The sequence below is a fragment of the Arctopsyche grandis genome, chromosome 7 (assembly GCF_051622035.1).
Source record: "Arctopsyche grandis isolate Sample6627 chromosome 7, ASM5162203v2, whole genome shotgun sequence".
NCBI classification, from domain to species: Eukaryota; Metazoa; Arthropoda; class Insecta; order Trichoptera; family Hydropsychidae; genus Arctopsyche; species Arctopsyche grandis.
The window spans coordinates 23,894,794-23,918,871 of record NC_135361.1 but is presented as its reverse complement, the minus strand read 5'-3'; the positions used below and the strand labels follow the sequence as shown (position 1 = coordinate 23,918,871).

Below are 24,078 nucleotides of genomic sequence, written 5' to 3'. Positions count from 1 at the left end.
TAATCATATTTTGTTTAAATAAATTTATAGCCGAATCGTTAGTTAAATTAATGTTACTTCATATACATAACTTATTGCCATGATTCCAAATACAATGAAAACATGAAAAATAATTGATTAATACCGATTGAAATTGATTTGATACAACATTTAAACGAATTCTTACAGTTAAAAGTTAATTGTTATAACACATATTTGATGTTGTACATTTTTTTTATCAAAAATAATATTATTCAACACGTTCGAAGATATGCACTTGGTTGCACTAATAACTCATTTTATTATTATAAAATCTAAAAATCGTTATATTAACTATTCAAAAAAGCTGTATAGTTCTGGAAGCTATATAAAATTTGACTTTAAGATGAGCTTGTTTCGAAAACAATTTATTTAATCCTCAACCAAAGAGTATATATATATATGTATATATATATATATAATTAAGTAGAATAATAGTAAAAATTTTGACTAAATAATATGTATGTAAAAAACTTAATTATAAATAAAAATTCTTAAGTATGTACACTAAAATATTAATATTGTTTTATAGTACAGATCACAAAGTTCCAAATATTAGATTAAAACTAAAAATAAATGCCATTTTCGAGTTTATATAAGAAGTAATAAATTCCGATTTCGCAAAAAAATAAAATATGGAGGATGTGCAAATAAAAACGTTCATTTCTATACGGGAAACGTGAACAAAAATCAGTCTCAAATCCATCACCGAACGTCATATGGGATCAAGAGCACTTCTCACCTAAAAAGTACGTTTTAATTTTATCATCACTGATTGCGAATGAAATTCAGCACAGACTGTTTTCATAATGCGATGTTTCTAACGATATTCAAGTACGGAACACATTCTCATGAGCAAAATAAAGCATAAAGCAGCACCACATTTGCAAACGCAGTCTATAATTGCACAATATAAAGCCAACTCTAGAAATATTCAACAACATGATTCGTTCTAAATCGTAAATATTACCGAACAGTATGAAAAATCTAATCACTCGAACTACGGAAATTCTACAATAAAAGTTATTACATAATTCTACGAATAAAAATTCCCAGTATTTTGTAATTTAATTAAGTAACATTTTTCTATCGCCTCAATTTTGTTGTTGAAATATACTTTCATCAAAAACGGTTGAAAATATATTTCGTTACAATTCAGTCTCACCGTTATCTAAAGACAAAATGCTGCATAGTCTGTAAAAAAATTATTCAATATGAAAAATTACAAAGCTTGCCAACATTTTTACACATTTTAGACCTATTTCACAATAAAAATTAAGTCAATTTATCATTAAACATACATACATATTTTCCCCATATGAAATAGCAATAATGAAAATGTAGATTAAATTTCAAAACAAACAAAAAAATACAATAATAAGCCATAAATTCATATATGTGTATATTATACTACATATACAATGGGTATAACAATATTATAATAATGTAATTCTGGTTAGAAATTGATTCAATTAATTGGCCCGTTCAACGGCTATCCATATTTAGCAATACTGACAAATAAAACTATTGACGTAATACATTTCCAGTATACTGAACATTCGATTTTATACATACATTTTTATAATCAATTGATTTTTATTAATACATTAAAAAAAACATGCAATGTATAAAGCATCACTCGATACATCACAGAAAAATAGTGTACAATGCCTAAATAAATATTACATAACAGTGATACATACATACGTATATTAAGACCTACCATTATATCCAGAAAAACAGAAAAAACACTTCACCACATTTTATCAGGTGGTATGGGTTAAGATATTAGGGTTATAGAAACGTAACAATTCCCTATCCCACAGAACAATAATCTCCAATAAGCAAAGTACTTTGTGTAATGGCAAATCCTACTGCTTTTAAGGTACAACTTTGACTTTCCTCGTTTGAAGGTATACCCATTTTCTCAATGAATCACTGATATAGTGCTAGTATATGATGAAACAATAAAGCAAACCATAGTTTGAATCAATACAATTACACCAATCAAAGGTATCAGTAGCACTTTTCGTATCCCTTAGCCAAGTACAGGTTACTATAAATGTAACAAATATGAAAACGCTTATGAAATTTATCGTAAAATGTATCTATCCGTTAATGAGGTAGAGATGGTAAATGTAGCTTTTAAAATAGGCGACTTTGAAGCCTACAAAAAGGAAAGAAAATTTCTATATTTGATCTTTAGGTTTATCTATGTACTTGAAATAGAGTAGGGGTAATTCGTAAGAGATCTGGTAATCCTAAAAGACGGGCTCAACTGATTTATATATGTTACAGTCCAAGTGTACATTTCGTTCATTCATGCGCATGCTAGTTTGTTCATACACCAACCAATCTGGCCAGTTATATTGTACACAAAAGAAAAAAATAACAAACAAACTAGAACTTTCATGCAATACCCGATGGGAGTCCAATATAGTATGTGAACCGTATATGAACCAATAGTTCGTGTGTGAACAAACTAGTATGTTCATGAACAAACTGGAGTGAACACTTGGACTGTAACATATACACTGTTATCGAGCGCATTTAAAATCAGACAAAATCTGTTCGGTGTGGTTTTTTGAAGACTTATTTCAGGAATATTTTCAAATGTTTAACCTTTTGTACGCCAGCGACTCACCCGTGAGTCGCGCATACTTGCCTTGTACGCAAGCGTATCACGGGCGAGTTCGCGTCGATTTTCTCTTCAAATCGTATAATATTTAACATATAAAAATGGTTTACAAGCACCATCTTTGGACGAACTTGATTACAAATATAAAAAAAATCGATGATTTGATTTTTAAGGATTCTTTCAACAAAAGTGCAACAGATTTCATCACTGCTGCCCTTTAATCAATCTGAAACGTCCATAAACCCCCGTGCATAACAACACGTGTCACACAAATGCATGCAAAGTCACACCAAACCCCTGGGTGCCTCGAATCATACGAGTCAAATAATTTTTTTTTGCATGTTCAACTAATTTAAAAATTGCTGGCGTACAGGTAATCAAATATGTCGCGAGTGGCAGTTAATTGGTTAAAAATGCATTTACGATATGTACCAGTGGCGTGCGGTGAAATTCTCTCTCTTTATGTCGTACAGCCTTGCTTAATGTGGCGAGCGGGATACAAGGGGAACAGCCTGTTCGTGTCATATCCTTCTCGCGCACATTAAGTAAGGCTTTACGACAAAAAGAGAGAGAATTTCACCGCACGCCACTGATATGTACATATCGTATGGGACTAATATCTTAAATGACACTACTTAACCCTTTGAATGCTGACCAACGCCGATCAGCCAATAAGTCCATGGGTTTGAAAAACGCCGATAGGGGTTGTATTTTGAGCATGTACAAAGCAAACAAGAATAATACCCGCTAAGCCTTTCCAGGTAGCATTGAACATGGGTCGTGTAATCCGTGTCATTCATTTGTCAACGTTTATTAAGACTGGTTTATACCGGAATTTCTGAATTTATAACTAGAGGTAGGATAGTCACAGAGCTATCCATTGTTCGGCAAACCTTTAACAATGCATTTACAACCTTTGAACAATACACGGCCCCCTCAGGCTCCGGTGACTATTTATAACCACAGCAGAATATCCCGATGGAAATCCCTAACTGCTGAGTATTTTAGATTGTGGCTTGGCATTTAGATTGTGAGCATTACATTTTAACGACAGTGAAGAAGACGGAACTGGTTTTGGAAAAATACATTCATTAGTAGACTTCTTTTGTTTATTTTATATTGTTGCAAGATATATTAGAGAGTCTAAACACACCTTTACAAAACTCGAAATCCTCGGCGGTTGTTATCTATGATTAGCTACAATTTTTATACCTTGGAAATGTTGGCGAAATTTTCAGCATGGTGGGCTTTCAACAGCAAAGACGTCAGCACTCAAAGGGTTAATGATTCGGTGAGAGACCTTTTGCTTAAGAAGCCTTTTTTCGTTTAACAAAATATAGATATTTTATATCTAAAGTCAATACATTAAATTGATAACGCGTTTCTTATAACAAGCCATGATAGTAAAGCATCACGACTATCGCTAGATATAATGGTAAATTTACATCAACTCAAACAAAAACCAAAAAGTAGAAAGCTGTTAAATAAACTCTAATATATTAAGGCATAAGAGGCCGATTATACATACATACATACATATAACGGTAGAATAACTCTTTAAAAGTATTGTTAGTAGTATTATTAATATCGACATAATACTATTCACTGATGGGTGATATAAAAGATAGGTGATACATTTAAAAAAAAAAAAAAACATTAAGGCTTCGTATTCTCCATGTTTTGGCACACATCGTTACTTGTTACGTTGAAGTCTTTCGACACGTTTTCGCGGCCATTCTTCATTTCCCTGATGGAATGGATCTTTTCGTCGGCGATGAGAAACATGGCTTCGTCGTAGGTCGGCGGCGGGACTTCAGAGCTGCTCGTCTGTTGGGCCGGCACGACCGAAGATCCGCAGATTATCAGGGCGTCGTACGCTGGCGGAAGAGTTGCCGTGGAAGCGGTGCGTGGAACCTGTCCACTGGCGAATGCCTGCTCTGCCTGAACAGCGGCCAGCTCCTGAAACATTTAATTGACAAATTTAAACCCAAAGTCGATCACATTCGCCGAGTTTACAAATCATCAGCTCGATCCGACCGATTGTTTATTTACAAAATTGGATCATGACTCAATATTTGTATACACAGTAGATACGCAATACAATAAAAACAATCTTACGTTTAGCATCAAGGTTAGTCGATACGTTGACTTCAAACTACACACATTTACTGATATGTCTGATGAATAAATTCAATAAACAATAGGAAATGTGCAATGATTGAACAATCAAGTTGAGGTTAACTCGCTTGGACGATATCAAATATTACATTGTTGTTTATTAAAAATATTCTTAGAAACGATATTAATTATCATTTTTTTTTTTAATTAATCTTATATAAAGAATTATGTACTGAGAATTCAAAAATATTGTTTATAAATGCTTTATTAGAAATAAGTATAGAAAGGTCTTTATATATTGCTCCGAGTTGAATATTGAGGTTCAAATTAAAAAAATCAGATGTGACCAACCCACGACTTTATCTACATATGTATTTTAGGAATATAAGAAGGTTACAAAACAAAATTCGATAATTAAACATACATACACGTTCACACATACCGGTTATGAGAACATTTTCAACACCAATTGAGCGCAAATGTAGGGAAACTTACACAAGACAAAAGTTATACTTCCGGTCGTCAGATTTTATTCAAACTTTTTTTATTACTTAAAATTACTATAAATATTATGCACATTAAATATCAAGAAAATAAAAATAATTTAAAAGGTTAAAATAAAATAATGAAATATTGTTTTAAAATAAATTACTACATACTTCCAGTTTACGAATTCTGACCAAAACCTTATCAGCTCTAAGTTAGTACATAAAGAATAAACATATAAATTTTCAGCTCGATACGTTCAGGGGTGTGGAAAGAATGGCGGTCACAACATTTTTTACTTTTCTAAGAGGAAAAAATCCCACTTCCCGTTGATTAAATTTAGTGATTTCTTTTTGTTATTTTCATCACATTGATATAAGGATTATACTTGAATTTTATCGTAAAGAGCACACATGTTTAAGGGTCGAAAAAAATAGTGGAAGAAAAATCGAACAAGAGTAAACTGCCACTTCCGGTTGACCGATGCTTACCAAATTTTATACATAACTTGGTATTAAGCTTAAGCCTCTAGATATGAAATCTCAGTTCGATACGCCAAAAGTTTCCGAGAAAAACATAGAAAACCTCGATCTTTTGGAATTAAAGTACTACTTCCGGTTAAGGTAAAAATATTTAAAAATTATTTAAGTATAAAATTTATAATTTCTATTAGATGTAAAAAAATTTCATGTCAACTTGTCTGAATCGGTTAGCGGTTTGGGAGATGATTGAATTCAAAAACTCAAAAAAAAAAAAGAGGACACCTATAAGGAAAGGTACCATTTCTGGTCAACTTAAAAATTTACGCCGTATCGGTAAGAATTTCAGTAACCGTTTCAGTTCGATGGGACTAATGGTGTTCAAAAAATTCCCAAAATACACAGACACGCACACATTTTTTTTCTAGATCATGAAAACGTGATCAGTGATCGATTCTTAGTTCGAATCAGTCAAAATCTCTAGTTCGAATTTTCGCATGATCACAAAACTTCATCTATTGTTACTACGTACATAGATAATGTAAAAAAAATGAAGTACAATATTTATGCCGTATATAGATTTTCTTCTACAATTCCATTATATGACGTCTTTTTCAACTTTTTATGTGGCGTTTGCTTCGTTACGTGTGTCTAAAATTAATAAAACATAGTTTTGCTTAATGGAATTAACCCACATTAGAAGTTATTTAGCGTTTGCAATTTCACGAATACGTCAGTTCAATATAAAAAGCAAACTCATCAAATTTAATGATAGGAAACATATTGTCGCTTTTGTTGTCTACTTTTATGACTTTTCATTTCATATTGTATACATAAAAGTTGCAATTGTCACAGAATTACTACATAGATTAGTTATTAATGCAAAATTATATACATCTAATCTATAATTCTATTTGGCTAGCATTAAAGCTATATAATGATAATAAATTCATGCGGCATTGTTGAGGTCAGGCATATTGCAAGGTTTGGTTATCAAGTATGATCATCTATGCCAGCGATTTGCGTATGCATGTGTGACTCGATTTACGTATGTGCGCAAAAATAAATCAACAATGGCGGATAGATGTTTTGTTTAACTTAGCCAAACTCAACATGTCAATTTGCAAAAAATTACTGTGCACATTTGTCCATCTCACTTAGCATTCTTTTCACTTGTACAGAGGTTATAGGTTGATAGGTTTCAAATCCTTTTGATAAAGAACACTTTCGGACAGCTACATCACAATCAATCGAGGAAAAGTAGAACTTAATTGAACTTTCAAGTGATCACACTTTAAAGGTCAATCTTAAAAAATACTTATTAATTTTTGGTTAGATGCCAGGAGAGATTAGTGAATCATGATCATCATTTACAGCCACTCACCATCCACTGCTGGATAAAGGCCTCTCCAGCACGCTTCTTCCTGTGTGTTTTACGCAACTCTCATTCATCTCACCCCACACATTTTCCTATTTCCCATCTTCCCTGCAGTCTTTCTTTTACCCTTTAGCACTCTCTTGGGTACCATTCTAGCACTTCTTTTGTCCACCTTTCGTCCATTCTTCTAGCCACGTGGACCATCCATTGCCATTTCAATCTCTTTGCTCTATCCACTATGTCCACTACCCTTGTCATACTTCTCACCCACGTGTTCTGCTTCTGTTTTTCCTCGTTATGCCGAGAATACAGCGTTCCATACTTCTTTGAGTAGCTTTGATTGGATTTTGTGTAGCATCTTGGCGTTCAATGTCCAAGTTTCACATCCATAAGTCATCACTAGAGGTAGGATAGTCACAGTGCTATCCATTGTTCCATTGTTGTAAATCCTTTGTAAAAAATGTTCGGCAAACCTTTAACAATGCATTTACAACCTTTGAACAATACGCGGCACCTTCTGGGTCCGGTGACTAGTCATAACTGGCAAAACGCTTTGATCGAAGATCTTTTTCTTCAGGCAGTAGCATTTTTGATTTAAAAACAGCATTCATTCGTCCAAATACACTCCATCTTAATTTCATACGGCTCTTTATTTTTTATTCTTTACTACCAGGACATGTCTATTATATTTAAAAATATAATTATAAATAATAGCAACTTTATACATGAAATAATTTTTGTATAAAGTTTTTTAATTGGCGGGGGGGGTACAGTTTAGTGAAACGGTCGCAAGTCATAAAAGGTTAGGAGCTGCTAGTCTAAACGACAAAAAGCGAAGACGACAATACAAATATTGATTTCCAGCTGGATTTTGATTTGGATTTAGACTTGAGCATGGAAGATTAATCGCTTCACGTCATCAGTTCATTTTTCAATGACTACATTATTTATGGTCACCGTATCCAATCGATTGAAGCGTCGATTTCCTACTTCAACTTTTGGACGAATGCCTTATTGTGAAACCAATTCTGTACACTTAAAAAAAAAAATTCTATAGAATTATTAACACCAACTTTTTCCTCATATAACAAAATATATACTCGAGATAAATAAATTTACGCCAACAAACATACAATGTAACACTCAATTATGCACGTTTCTTAAAATAGATAAACTCTACCATATTTATTTAGCAAACGATAACAGTCGCTTTTTACTTAATTACATTTATGTAGACGAAAAAATAGATTATTGAATAATGTTTATATTATGTATACATGCAAGCGAATTTTCATTGATAAGTCATACTGAGTATTAGTCATAATACTGGAAATTAATATATCATCGTGAAAATACATTCTATGTGGAAACCACAAACAGATAAATACACGAAATACTAACATAAAACACACTTTAGGATGTTTATTGACTCTATAAACGTTAGTTTTGCCTGAGTGGTGACTGGTATGTCTTTCTTATAATTTAAACAGACAAATTTCTAGTTCATTCTATACATAAACAAACTTTAAAGGTTGCTACTTTAGTATGCAGTCTACTTTTGAATCGCAGTCGACTGTTTTTTTTTTTTATTTGTATTGTAGCAACGACCTGTTTATTATAATTTCTGTTTTTTCCTGCTGCCTCATAATGTTGTCGAAGCATTTCTATCAAAATATCGTCAGTAGTGAAGAAAATACTGACCCTAACAACCTAATCTTAAATGAATAGGGCCAACCCTACCTTAACCTAAGCTAATCTGACCCTTAAATAAATAGGTGTTGGCTGCTAAGATATGTTATTTTAAGTTTTATTACATCAATATTTTCACAAAAAAAACACATCTTGCCAGTTAACACCTATTTATTTAAGGGTTAGGTTAGGTTAAGTTAGGTTGGCTCTATTCATTTAAGATTAGGTTGTTTAGGTCGGTGCTACTGTCACACGAGAGAACTGAGACAACATATTAAAGTAAAACTGTGAAGGTAGATTGCATACTAAAGTAGATATGAGAAGGTAGACCGCATACTAAAGCGGCAGTCTAAAACAGTCAATACTCTAAATATGATCTTTCATTCGTTTGTATTCACAATAAGACACTTCAATCATTGTAAGGGTTTGATTGTGTATAAACACAGTCTAACAGTTGAGAAATTCCAAAGCCATAAACAGAATGAATATAAAGAAATAGACAATGCAAAGATGAACAGACAAATAGAGAATTCAGTCATATGATACGTACAGAAATAGAATATTTACAATTCAGGGAAAAACGAATCGAAAGAGGAATAGTAAATAATATAATTTAGATGTGTGAAAATCCACGTCGATAGACAAAGTAATAGATATCTCAAAGTAAACAAAAACAAAATAATCAGCTGCGCTGATACGCTCTTTTGATACATTTCCATTCTTTGTCAATATAGCACACCTGACGTTTGATTGAATTGAATCTGATTTTAGTAGAATAGATGACAAGGAATCGAATATACCCTGAATAGAGCCCGCTGATGTAGCAGCATCTGTATGACGCTCTTCCTCCTCAGGTAGAGCATGCTCTTGACGGCCACCATCATGCCGGAGCAGATGAAGACGGGCCCCACCAGCCACATGTGGCCCAAGTGGTTGAAGAGGCGGCCGTCGGCGTCCCCGAGGGCGAGCACCGTGACGGCCGTCCCCACGCCGAAGAGCACCAGCGACAGCACGAGGTACGAGTAGGACGTGCAGTCGCAGCCCACGCCCACCCCCGCCACCCCTCCGCTCCCCGCACCCACCGGCTCCAGGCGCCGCAGACGCGCGCGCACGGGCGGGCTGTCGAACAGGGTCGCCATCTCTACATCAACTCCACATTCACTCCTCACTCCTCGACTCTTCAACGCATCGGCTGCTGCTGCTGCTGCTGCTGCTGCTCCTCCAGAGGAGTCATCCCCGATTCCTGGTCCCCACCCCGACTGACCCGTCGACCACGACGAGGCGCACACGACACAACTGTCACTCTCACCGCAGTCACGCCAACTGCATCTGCTGTGGCCAAATGTCAACGAGCATTAGGCAACGCATCGAATCACTGTCACGTCGCATCAAGGCCGTGCAATTTCGTTGTGTAATAAATGCATTTTTTGCGATCAAATTCAAATCATTTGTAATTCAATAGGTATTTCCATCTACTTAATTCCTTTTTTGTCGTCCGTTTAAAGGTCTGTTCATACTTAACAGCACTGCACGGCTTCAGCACTGCACGACTCCGTTTCAAATATGTCATTTTATTACATTTCTATTCATATCTACCTACACGTCGCGGTCACGTCACGTTCACAGCATTTTGGCCGAGTGCAAGGCAAAATCGGCTTACTTATACATTACAGGCCATGACGATACGACGCAATATTGCTTACGTCGTATTGTCGAGTACTTACAATATGAATGCATACACGTGCATTCGTAGCTACGCGTCGGAATACAAGTCACCAAAAATGTTTCGGCGTTTATCGAACAAAATATTGTGTATAATCGCGTTTTTGTTGGAAGAAGAAGCTCAAGAAGGCAATAAAAAAGCACGGAGGCGTTTTGATTTGCATCCCATGTTAAAAAATAGAAAAACCGAAGGAGAGTTTTGGACTCTGTATAAGGAGCTTGTGGATGATGGACAAAATTTTTTTAAATATTTCAGTAAAAAATTTAAATTTTTTTTAAATATTTGAGCCAAAACCATATCGAAAGATTGAACAGCTGTCAACTGTCACTATCGATAATTGGCCCAAAACAGCAAAGCGGCAGACTCATGGCACGTAATTCGCGTGTATATTTCCACGATGGCCAAAAAAACGGATACGATACGTTGACGGATGTTACTGTAAGGTATGAACAGGAAATGTCGGGTACTGCTGTAAGCCTGCCGTAGCGTACACGTGACGTGAATATACCCATACAAAATGTACCAAAGAATACTTTTCATACGGCCGGATACCTGCTGAAGTCGGTACGTGCTGACTAGGTATGAACAGACCTTAAAGTGTTACTACTTACACATTAAGGTCTGTTCATACCTATCCAGCACGACCCGTATCCTGCAGGTGTCATGCAAGTGCGGATAGTCTGATGAAGATATAGAAAAGTATTATAAGTAATATATATTATGAATAGAACGAAGACCCACCTGGCGAAATTATTTGTTTTCTCGGTCACACTATATAGAGCAGAGACTTGGATGTTGAAGAGAACACCCTGGATGGATTGAAATGTGGTCCACTTTGTGCCAGAGGAGAACTATTTCGCATTTCGGACATCTTGTAAGGACGAGTGATTGGAGTCTAGGAAAGCTGATAGTAACTGGATCAGCGCAGGGGACCAGGGAGTCAGCTGGATCCTCTTTGTGCGCTATGCCACTATCATTAGGTTGGCCCAGGACCGCGAGGAGTAGAGACGAGTTCCATGAGACTACAATACTCAGTATTAAGCGATGGAGTAGAGAAAAAGAGAGAGATATACATATCTATAAAAACTAATTATATTTATGTAAGTATTATTAGAAGAAGTAACGAAAAAACGTTCAAAACTTTTACTTTGTAAATGAAATCACAGCGTAAATACACATGCAGCGTGACAAATTTCATCATAACTTTTTGATGCTATTCTTATTTGTGCAAAAGATTCCTGAATTTGAAACAATTCATATTACATATAAGTACATAGATAGGTGAGAGATTAAACGAGAACTCGAGTGCCAGATATTCCTTATTCGCAATTTTTGTGGCAACGATTGTCGTGCGCGAGATCGCTATTTGGGGAATAATCCTATTACCAGCAAAATATGTTTTTTATTATTTAACTCGGCTAAGATAGATCTTGAGCGTATGTCAGTAGATTACGATTCTAGATGTGATGATAGATATTTACTCATCTGCGCATTATTCTAGATTAGGCAAAGTCATACGAGTAATGGCCGTATAAAAGAGCGTTACGGCAGCGAGTGCACTGAAAAAGTAGCGAACGTGACGTTTGTCAGTTTAGACGTCGCGAGCCAAAGGGCTGGGCCTTTGTTAACGTTGGTCTGTTCGATTATGGTGTGAAAACATGTACGGCGTTCGCCTTTGCGTTTTGACAGCTCATCTGCTGCTGCTCGTCGACTTTTGTGAGTTCGCTCTTCACCATAATCTCCCATTGCCAAGTTGCATATTTAGCCAACACACGGCACACGGACTTTATCTCTACACATGCCTTATCTCCCGTGACGCATTGTGCTTTTTAATTTTCAATGCTTTGTAATCAATTGCTACCATTTTTTCCTCGTCTGTATCCACTGTCAGTGCGTGCTGTGATACCACCAATCACATGTTTGACATTTGAAATTCATATTATTTATATGTTGATGTTTTCTCCCATTGATTGTTAACATAATATGAATGTTTTGCCTGTACTGGAAAAACCTAATATTCAAACATACTGATGGGTGTATACATAATTCATACGTTGCTTGACATTATATTGTATATATGCATTATCTTATCCGTGCATTGAAGATAATAAATCTTTTCGTTTGTATTATAATTGAAAGAAAAAAACAAAGACTGTTATCAAATTTAGAATTGTGTATATGGAAATCTTTTTGTATTTGACCATTTGGATTGGACAAATCCAATCGACGATTGTCTTACACCGAAAAGTAGAAGAAATTATGTAAACACATTGTGAGGAGTTGGTTTTGTGATCTGAGACCTTTTCTTAGAATATATTTTTTGCGAATGAACAATTTGATTTGATTCAATTTAAAATGGAAACTCGGTTCAAATGCACATCGATCCGAATTCGATTCATTGCTACATATTTTTAAGAATGAAAACATTAACGTACACTCAAAATGATGCATCAGTTTGTTGTCGATGCATATGTATACATATGTACTTAGCTGGATTGTTAAATATAACCGATGAATGCACATTTTACTTATTGTCGTTTTATATCAATAAGTAGCATACTTTTTAACTAAAGAGCTATAAATTGACAGTCAATTTTCGTATTTACCAAGCAACGCGGTCAATTTTGATATACACAAATTATTAATAAGATAAATAACTCATTATCAATTCGGTTTTATTTATGTATTCTTATAGCAGTCTTTCCGATCTTATCGCTTGTAATAATAATACTTCGCGATTTTGTTTATGTTGTAGTTAGGCCGATAAAAAAGTCTGTTTTTAATCTCTCACCTATCTATGTACTTATATGTAATATGAATCTTTTCAAATTCAGGAATCTTTTGCACAAATAAGAATAGCATCAAAAAGTCATGATGAAATTTGTCACGCTGCATGTTTATTTACGGTGTGATTTCATTTACAAAGTGAAAGTTTTGAACGTTTTTGCGGTAACCTCTTCTAATAATACTTACATAAATATAATTAGTTTTTATTGATATGTATATCCCCCTCTTTTTCTCTACTCCATCGCATAATACTGAGTATTTTGGTCTCATGGAACTCGTATCTACTCCTCGCGGTCCTGGGCCAACCTAATGATAGCGGTATAGCGCACAAAGAGGATCCAGCTGACTCTCTGGTCCCCTGCGCTGATCCAGTTACTATCAGATTTCCTAGACTCCAATCACTCGTCCTTACAAGATGTTCGAAATGCGAAATAGTTCTCCTCTGGCACAATGTGGAGTCTTTCTGATATTTTAAGCCCTTGGATAAGTCAATCCACTGAATGCACCACATTTCAAGCCATCTCTCTGCTCTATATAGTGCGATCGAGAAAACAAATAATTTCGCCAGGCGGGTCTTCGTACTATTCATAATATATATTACTTATAATACTTTTCTATATCTTCATCAGACTAGTTATTGCCGATTTTGCCATTTCATTTCTTCTCCGGATCTCTGCTTGACAACTTTCATTTTGAGATCGATTTATCCAGATAAACAAAATCGTTGACTTCTTCGTAATATCTTAAAGAGTTGTCAGAGTTCCTAATCGGTTCATGAAAATCTTCTGCTTCATCTTTTTATATACGTGCATCTTTATCATCCGCCCAAATCACTAATAATTTCTCACTAGGACTTATCCGTTTTTTGGATGAGTCCAAGTATTTCTTGTTATTATTGTGGATTTGACTGACTAAGATCCTTTAATTGCTTTACGAATTCTTTCTATATATTTTAAAACAACGGATATCGTTTTTAATCCTTTGAGTGCTGATGTATTTTCTGTTGACAGCCCGCCACACTGAAAATTTCCAACTAGAATTATTTAAAAATCCAATAGAAGCAGGTATAAAAATTGTAACTAATCATACCTCCGAGGATTTCGAGTTTTGTAAAGATGTGTTTAGACTCTCTAATATAACTTGCAATAATACAAAATAAACAAAAGAAGTCTACTAATGAATGTATTTTTCCAAAACCAGTTCCATCTTCTTCATTGTAATGTAATGCTCACAATCTAAATGCCAAGTTACAATCTAAAATACTCGGCAGTTAGGGATTTCCATCGGGAAATTCTGCTGTGGTTATAAATTCAGGAATTCCGGTGTAAACCAGTCTTAACAAACGTTGACAAATGAATGACACGGATTACACGACCCATATTCAATGCATTTTTTTTTCAATGCTACCTGAAAAGGCTTAGTGGGTATTATTGATTGCTTTGTACATACTCAAAATACAACGCCTATCGGCGTTTTACAGGCCCATTGACTTGTTGGCAAAACGTCGATCGGCGTTGGTCAGCATTTAAAGGGTTATTGAGACTATTCCCGATCACGAGCTAAGCCCATCACCTTTTTACTACTATTATATTGTTTCATTTGAAAGTCAATCACACTTGTCTTTTTTTACCGCTATTCCCTTTACCAGTTATTATAGACAGTGCCATCGAGAGGAATTCCGGGCCCTGGGAAAAATAATTCCAGGCTCTATGACAAACTGAAAAAAAGATCTTTTAGATATATTTTCATATTCGAAAAATCTATCAGAATTATTAGAAAAATACCTATATTTTAAAATTATTGAATAAAAAAGCATTATATATATAACAGGTACGATTTCCGACACGGGGCCACAAGGAAATTATGTCATATGTACTAATTTCTTGAAAGTTTGCGCCATTTCATTTCTTCAAAAGGGCAGTGGCTGTAGGTAAATACTGCCTATGATTTTATAGTAATTAAAAAAAATAATTTACTATAATATTTAATATGTTTCTGAAAATCGTTGATTTCTTTTTGGTTGAAGTCAAGGACTACCTATATATGTATGTGTGTCGTATCAGGATGCAAGGGATTTTAAATGATGCACGTAGATTAAACCTGCCAAAGGGCAAGTGGCCTATACAGTTACATAGTTCCCAAACACTCTGCCCATACACGCTATGCACATTCAAAACCAAATACTAAATGTATTTAATTTTTCTAGGTTTAGCATCATCTTCATACTATGTTTTACTATCGAATGATGGACCCGTAGTCTTAGGAGCAAATGTCACATTCAGAGCTGAAGTGTTTACATCTGGACATATACATCCGCAAGGACTCTTCCGATTCACATGGACAGATAATGGATTCCCCAAACACAATTATGCGGTTTGTTCTTGCTAAATTTTCTCTATGCAGCTAATTTAGTGAATGAGTTTTATTTTAACATGCGATAATATTTTACAGAACGACTCAACATTTCCGGTTTCCACATGGACAGTCAGCTATCCAAGTGACCAATACAGTCCTGGAATGTATGAGGTGCAAGTGTCCATCGAAGAATGGTCCACAATTATTTGGTGGCCTTTAATATCTGCAAGGGGATCATTTAATCTCACGAGTGAGCCGCAATCTGACATGATTCATGTATTAATTATTTAAAATTTTACTAATGCCGTGTGTTTTTATAGATTTTTTGAATGGAGATATCCAACTGAAGCAGAAAAATGATTTAATTACGACCGAATATGTATCTATGATATCGCCGGTCGTGCACGACATATCTCTCGCTCCCGCCGATTTCAATTACATCACGAAAAATGCTACTTCTATTTTAACGTATTGGTTTATCGACTGTGTGTATTATGGCGAAAGTGCCAATTATACATTCACCAACACCTACACTAAAGAGAACGCCGTTCATCATGTTGAAGCCCTTATCGTCGCGTCTTACGAACCGATCCCACCTCCGACAACCACCACAACTACGACTACAACCACCACTACTACTACTACGACCACCACCACCACAACCACTACAACCACAACTACGCCGGCTCCGAAGACGACACCCTCGACTACTCCAATACCGACAGTTTCCTCCACACCCCTCAAATTAGATCATTTACTATTACAGTCATCTTCTGTTGGACTTCCGACAGTTTCGTCTGCGAGCACAGTCGCCGATGTTGCCTTGAACATTTCCTCCGATGGTGGAAAATCGAAGATAGTGAAGCGAGAAGTCGAAATGAATAATGAAACCGACGCCCAATACGACCATCAATTGAACGATACGTCTGTAGTGCTCGTTAAAAAACTAGCCGAAGATATGGAATTGCTACGTCCAGGCTCCGTTCAAATGCCTTTAGTATGCCTGAACCAATCTGCCGTTCCCATCGATCGTAAAAAAACATATGGCTATTTCCATAAGAAGATAACTGTTCAAGGTAATATAACAATGGACATATAAAAAATTACGAATTAAAAGATCTTCATTATTATTTCTGACCCACTGAGTATGAATATGAGATTGCACGAATTTCTGTATAACATTGTGCTTTAAATAGTTAATTTAATGTTTTTTTAATTTTAATTTTCCTATAATTTAACACAGCATTTGAAGAAATGCTAGCCCTAATTATCAGAAAACATACATTCTGTTGCGTAGGGGTGGGTTCAGAATCCAAATGAAAGGTCAAAGTCGCTTCACAGCATTTATTCAACGATCCCAGAGGTCAGTTCACTCCAGAATAATCTGATCCAGCGTGTGTATCTCCTTATAAAGGACAAGTTGCACAGAACAGCTTCCCCAATCCATTAATGTGTCTATTGTCTAGGCATTTAAAGGTCTATTGTTTACATACATATGTAGTCGTCCAAGCTGTGAGAACTCCAGCTTATCCTTTGTTCGGGCACTTACTGAGTCCTGTTAGCCTAATCCAGGGTCTCTATTTTTCACCCACGAATGCACTTAGACAATGGATACTATCTCTCATGTTCCCACGTTACAATACCTTACAAATTTCCAATCAATTTGTCAAATTTTTGTTACAGTCCAAGTGTTCATTCCGGTTCGTTCAAGAACATACTAGTTTGTTCATACACGAATTATTGGTTTTAGTTTAAGTGCTAACAGTCAAAAAATATCTTCAAATAGACTCACCAGGTGTCGCATGAAACTTTTGGCTGTCAAAACCTTTGAGCTGTTAAAACGCCAAGTATGTGAAATGGGAAATCCTATGGAAACCGCATTACAACTTTGCTATAATTCCTGTTTCTGCTAACATTAAAAACATTGCAACACATGGTAAGCATACATGTATTGAGGATGGGACAAATGATTGAGAATACTCTATCTTATGCCTAATAGTTTTTGCATGAACAAACTAGCTCGTTTGTCAATTTGTTCTTTTATGTACACTATAACTTGCCAGATTGGTTCGTGTATAAACAAACTAGTATGTTCATAAGCGAACGAAACTTGGACTGTAACATATATGTATCATATTCGTGCTCGGTGGGTCTGATTTAAATAAAATTGTCTGTTCGGTTCAAATTCAATTGTTTGGTTTGAAAACTTTTCAGTTCCCGTTTCTAATGTGTCTATTACTGGAAACAATTGGCTACAGCAAGGTGAGATGCTGATGCTTAAAGTCAAATGTCAAGGTACGGGTCCTTTCCAGTACTGTACCCAATATAAAGATGGAAAGTACAACGTGACCGGAAACGAAACTTGCCCAAACGAACTGACAACTTCCACGTGTGACTTTCCTGCCGTTCATTACTACTCGACCATGGACACCCACACTGTTGTTATAATAATTTCTAATAATGTTGCCAAAATAGTGTCTCCTGTGACTATAAACATATACAAAGGTGAATTTGAGAGTCTGTATGTATGTATTTGTAATATTTTTATTTAGCAAGTGTATATAATGTTTCAATTTGAATTTCAGTTACGAAAAGAGCACAATTGTCCGTCATCGTAGTACCTGTAGCTTTTAGTATTGTGGCCGCGATTCTCATTGTGTTCGGAGTAGCATACTATATACAAAATAGATCTAGGTTTGTCCATTTGTACATATGTATTTGTTTATTGCGTTTTTATTTTTCTCTATGATGAATCGTTGTTTGCCGTTTCAGATTTACGGTTGAAGTAGCTGATTTCGATTTTGGTCAACAGTACGCCGACTTGGAATACAAAACTTTCAACGAACGGCTACGTGACAGTTTCAATAATGCACTGAACTGGGGTGGTACACGAGAAAATGGACAACCGTCTACTTCGTGGGGTCATTCCGATAATAATAAATACGGAACGATGACATAATGTCTCATGTGGTCGGAAGAAAACATTCACTAATATTTGTACTGTATTTTTTGTATTAAAATTTTCATATTATTAATATTTATATATCGATGAATTGTAATATCTCTATTGATTGAGCATAATTTTAGCACATAATTTGCTTTATATTTTTTTTGTAATATTATTTTTACTTATATTTTGTTAAATGTAATTTTTTTTTTAATATACATACTTATAATAGTATTTGTAACTGCAAGTTAGCCGGTGTACTGAATCATGGATGTGTATGGTTATTGAGTGATTCAAATTCAATGTTAACATTGTTATTTTTGTATATTGTTATTTTCAAGTTGTATTTTTGTGTGTTTCGTGAATCTCAAATTTATTGTTTAGGTTTGGATAAAATGGATTATACATGTATATATGTATGTAGTTTAATATTATATTATGTTTTAAAATTTAGCAATGCATATGTATTTAATAATGAGAGCGAAACTTAAAATTATTTTCAATCAAACCAGACATGGTTCTAAAACTGTTCTTTTTGATTATTCGGTCAGTATTGTGTGTAACGATCGATGAATTATAAATATTAGAAATAGTATATAGTGTGTCAATTGAAGTATATTTGAGCAGTGGTAGTTGAATGGCACTTTTTTTTTGTCTTCATAGTTTCATTATTTTCTTCTAGTGTCAATTTAATGCTACATATATTAATACATATGAATATTGGAATATAATATTTTACTTATAGTGAAAACGGTGATATATATTTGTGATTATTTTCAAAACACAAAGTACTGCTGCAATCTTTTTAAAAACAGTACAATTCATTGATACATAATGATATAATTTATTTGTATGAAATTAAAAATATATTTTTGTGGGATTTTAGTAATTTAAATTTATTGATTGACGTCTATTTCTGTTATCAATGAATCGAAGTTTCGTCTTCGATGGTTAAAAAAAGTCATACAAGTATGATTTATCTTGGAAAATCAACGCATTCATGAGAAGACATGATAAAAGTCTGATATAAAGGGTAGGTTAAGCGAGGACGTATTGCACTCTGTTACAAACACATACGTACAGTGAAACTCACCGAAGTTTGTTCTCTAATTTTATTAAAATTTAATTCAAATCACAGCGATTGATAATGCTAGCTTATGAGATTAAATTTACAGTGTGATTGAGATGTGAGTAGAAAATCTAAAGAATCAACGGCAAGCTTCAGTTCAGGCTCTGAAGAATTTCACTGTATTATGGACTGTAAAAAAAAATGATAATCGTATATTTTCTTTGTATATACATATAAAAATGTTTGTTATTTAATTATTATAATTATGTATTTAAATGTAATATTTTTTTTCATATAAGAAATAGAACAAAACGGAAATTTCAGCAATATTTTTATTTTATTATGTTTAAAAGAAAAAAAAACACGAAAATTGTTCCTAATGCGTATTACACATACACAAATCAGTCAATTTTATTTTATATACTATGAATATGTATTACGTTTATGCTTTTAGATCATGTTATGTAATCGGTAACAAAGAAATAAAAGATGATATAAAGTAATATTAATTAAAATTCACTTTCATTGTTAATTTTTGTGTTGAAATTTTATTTTACGAGTTTCGCGAGTTCGATCTTCGGCACGACTGCAGCATATGGTGGTAGCGTGTATGCCGGGGGTTTATTGCTGCACTGGGACTAACATTTCTTATTGGAAAACCCACACGGGAAGACTTTCTTTGAGAACACGGCATTACTATAACGTGACGTGTAGGCTTACGTGAAATATATCGTAGTTATTATATACAAGAAGAGATTATTATTTATATTTTAATAGCGAATAATGTACGACACATTCACATTTTTTAAATATAAAATCATGTATATAATATGGCTATTCTGTGTGTCTGTGTCTGCAATAACGCTCGCCATACTATAATAGTATTTTCGATTCGACATACATGTGTATGTACGTCACAGCTAACACACTGCCAACAAAATGTACGTATATAATAACGGAAGAAAAAAACATATATATATACTGTTTCCTACCAATGTTTCCTCTAGGCAAATTAGTCTCTGAGCATTTAGCGCCATCTATTGATAATTTGTTTAATTAATTTTTCTATTGGCGTTTTATTTTGTTTATATGTAGGTAGGTGGTTTTTACCATTTTTTTTTTAAATAAACAATTATTGTATATATATATATATATATATATATATATATATATATATATATATATATATATATATATATATATATATATATATATATATATATAATTGAATGTTTGTCTGTCTGTGTTTCTCGAATAGGCTCCTAAACCACTGAACCGATTACGATGGAACTTTCAGGATTTGTTGTATACATGTCCAGGAAGATTACTGTGAAAAAAAAATCGCCCAAAAACGGGAACGAAAACGGGAAAACCGGGAATGAGTGTCATTGCAACGCAATAATTTCAAATGTGTTCGCTGCCTGCGTTTTTCCTGCAAATGCGAAAGGGAACAAGAACGGGAACGGGAACGGGAACGGGAACGAGAGCGGGAATGGGAACGGGAATTGCATGCGTTATTGTGGCATTGTAACGCATGCCGGGTTCAGCTAGTTCAATATATTTAAAAGGTATTTGAAAAAAATTCGACTGCATGGGGGATCGAACTCATGACCGATGACATATTTCTTTTATTTATTTTTTATTTAATAACTTAATATGCCAACACCCATGCGATGATATTTCATCGGGTACAACACTAATTAATTATAAACAGACAAACAAAAATGTAAAATTCCAATTTTATTAATATGTATGAAATACGTTATATAGGAGTCTTCTAAAGGTTGGGGTGTCAGGTTTATTTATTCATTTTTAATAACCCATATTAAAAGAGGGTAAGGTGAGATGTTTTGTAGGGGAAACTTGCCCTTTCAAAGGAGCATTAAAAGGTCCTCTCATTCACCTTTGCCGACTATAGAGAACCATGAATGAGATTATATTGCAATGGCCTCCCCTTCGGTGATCAATCACCATTTTCTAAGTACACGCTAAGAACGCTATTTCAGCCTGTGTCGAACGATCAGATGAAATTACCTTTTATATACGATAAAAGTAAGCCTAATAATGGAAACAATAATCTGACGTAAGGTTCAATTTCATGTTGGTATCAAATTTTTTTTTACATTCGTATTTGATTGAGATAAATTGATCATGTATTTGGTTGTGTTTTTAACATAAACGCGACCAACGAGCCATACTAATATGTATGTATGTAGTAATAGAGATTTTTATTTCGTTTTAAAAAGCCCACGCGTTTCTTAGTTACTCTTCTGCGTACTGTTCAATTGGAAACAATATTGCTTATTATTATTAAAGGTTCACGATTTTGAGTTCAGAATATCGTATACTGAAAATGTACAAAATATGTATATTCATTGGAAGCTGAATGTGCATAGTTGAGAGTAGAAAATTAGCGGAATCCTGTAGATGAAACGTAAAAAACTACATACATATATCTAATATATAATTGGTTGTGGCTATTTGCAGGTACTATATCTGTGCATGTGCGTGAACTTATAATCCGATTATAATTTCTTACATTAATGTATGCTAGACTTGTTAAATCAATCGTTCATTATACATGAGGCAAATAAATTTCGCACGTTATTATAATAGATTTATATCATTTAGCTATTTCGCGGCTTGTACTTGTATGTACATAGGTATTATACGTTGTATGTATATGATAATAATTTTCTAACAATTAATAATATTAACTAATTTGGATTATATTTTTTATTCTACGTCACTTTACGAGTTCGAACTAAATTTTAAGAGGTTTAAAGCAAAATTTTAACAGTAAACACGCTGACAGTGACAGTATACGCGCATGCACAGAAGGCTTTGCGCCTGTCGCAGATATAGTACCTGCAAATAGCCATAACCTATATATAATTACTAAAGATACTTTGTAAGTTTTGGGTCGTAGAATCGGTGACGGTATCGAAAAAATTAAATTTTTTATAACGATATTGATATCGCTTTCGATTCCGTTTTCAGTTCTGGTTCCGGATTCCCATTTCAGTTCCGGTTCTAGATTCCTGTTTCAGTTCCGGACTCCAATTTTTTTTTTCAGTTCCAGATCAGGATTCCTTTTTATTACATACTTCCTTTACGTTTCACTTACCATTACAATTCAGGAAAAAGTTTGCCCCTTATCCGATCGTTTTCATACTTTGCCATATTGCTCATTTTGGTCATCAATATAAGTAAATGGATCCTCCGCCATTACGATGGTGCAAAAATATCGTGTAAGACGCGTTTTAAATCTGCCCGGCGAGATAGTCATAGACGTCTCTCCACCGTTTGTTTATTAGTTTTAAACATAGATGGCGGTAGTAAAATAAAATAATGGTATTTTTATTCAAAATAATAATTCATTCTTTTTTCAGTTCCGGTTCCCGATTCCTTTTTCAGTTCCGGAATAGAATTCCTGCTTAAGTTCCGGATCCGGATTCCAGATTCAAATAAATTTAATAAAAAAACAAATGAGTGTTTACAATTAGATAAGCCATGTATGTTTAAGCAGTTTATATTACAAATACCGTGCGAAGCCGGGTAATACCACTTGTATATATATTTTAAAGACGAGTAACTGGCAGTGGATTAAATTACATCTTGTGGAATAAAAGATACATTTGGAAGTTTTGAAGGAAGTCTCTCGGGAAGACATGGATCCGCTCGGGTAAGCTTGTGTGGTTTGAAGCGATATCTTTAGGCATAAGTAGGTACAAGAATATCTTATTAAGTACATTTGTTTTACTTTTGCCACATATCATAGTGTGGTTATTTTAAGTGTGAGAAAGACTTGATGTAATCTACATATAGGGGGCGTTAGTATCGCCACTCACTCTCTACTTGGCATGCAAACTGTTAACACTTTAAAAGAACATAGTCTTCGTCAAGGCTGCGCACCATTCAGCTGGATAATAGCAACATTTGCGATGCCTATAGTCGTTTACAATCAACAATGCCACGCTGATTGTTGGACGTATCGAACGCAATTTGAACAGCATTCCTCGAGTGTGTGAAGGACGTACACTCTTGGGCATCTCGTTCTACGTACGACCTTTGCAGATTGGAGGAATTAGAATGGATTCTGCGTCGAGAGGTGGGGCATTGTTAACAACGAACGCAATCCGATTATAATAACATTAAAAAAAGATATACAAAAATTCCAACAATGCTATGTATGTTTACTTAATTATATCAGTAAGGTCGAAGTACTCGGAAAGACGTGTTCGCATGCAAAGGGCAAACTTTATGTGGGTACTGATGATCATTGATCCAAAATTGACCTTGGTATTTAATGTATCATCCTTGGCCTTCGAATAAAATGTAGGTGCAACCAGATTTGCAGTTTAGTCATGCTTGGTTTTTTTTGCACATCT

General features: G+C 34.5%; 2 protein-coding genes across 2 annotated transcripts; one reads left to right on the top strand and one right to left on the bottom strand.

The window, feature by feature from the left end:
* Positions 1-2,993: 2,993 nt before the first annotated feature.
* On the bottom strand, positions 2,994-10,147 carry LOC143914868 (uncharacterized). The gene is made up of 3 exons (XM_077435247.1): positions 9,607-10,147; positions 3,271-4,615; positions 2,994-3,108 (listed from the first exon to the last, which is right to left on the bottom strand). The coding sequence occupies exons 1-2, from the start codon at positions 9,943-9,945 to the stop codon at positions 4,313-4,315; spliced, it is 642 nt and encodes a 213-aa protein (XP_077291373.1). The 5' UTR covers positions 9,946-10,147; the 3' UTR covers positions 2,994-3,108; positions 3,271-4,312.
* Positions 10,148-12,058: 1,911 nt separating this feature from the next.
* On the top strand, positions 12,059-20,012 carry LOC143914867 (uncharacterized). Its single transcript, XM_077435246.1, has 7 exons — positions 12,059-12,245; positions 15,523-15,689; positions 15,768-15,921; positions 15,992-16,747; positions 17,886-18,176; positions 18,257-18,365; positions 18,444-20,012. The coding sequence occupies exons 1-7, from the start codon at positions 12,188-12,190 to the stop codon at positions 18,628-18,630; spliced, it is 1,722 nt and encodes a 573-aa protein (XP_077291372.1). The 5' UTR covers positions 12,059-12,187; the 3' UTR covers positions 18,631-20,012.
* Positions 20,013-24,078: the final 4,066 nt, after the last annotated feature.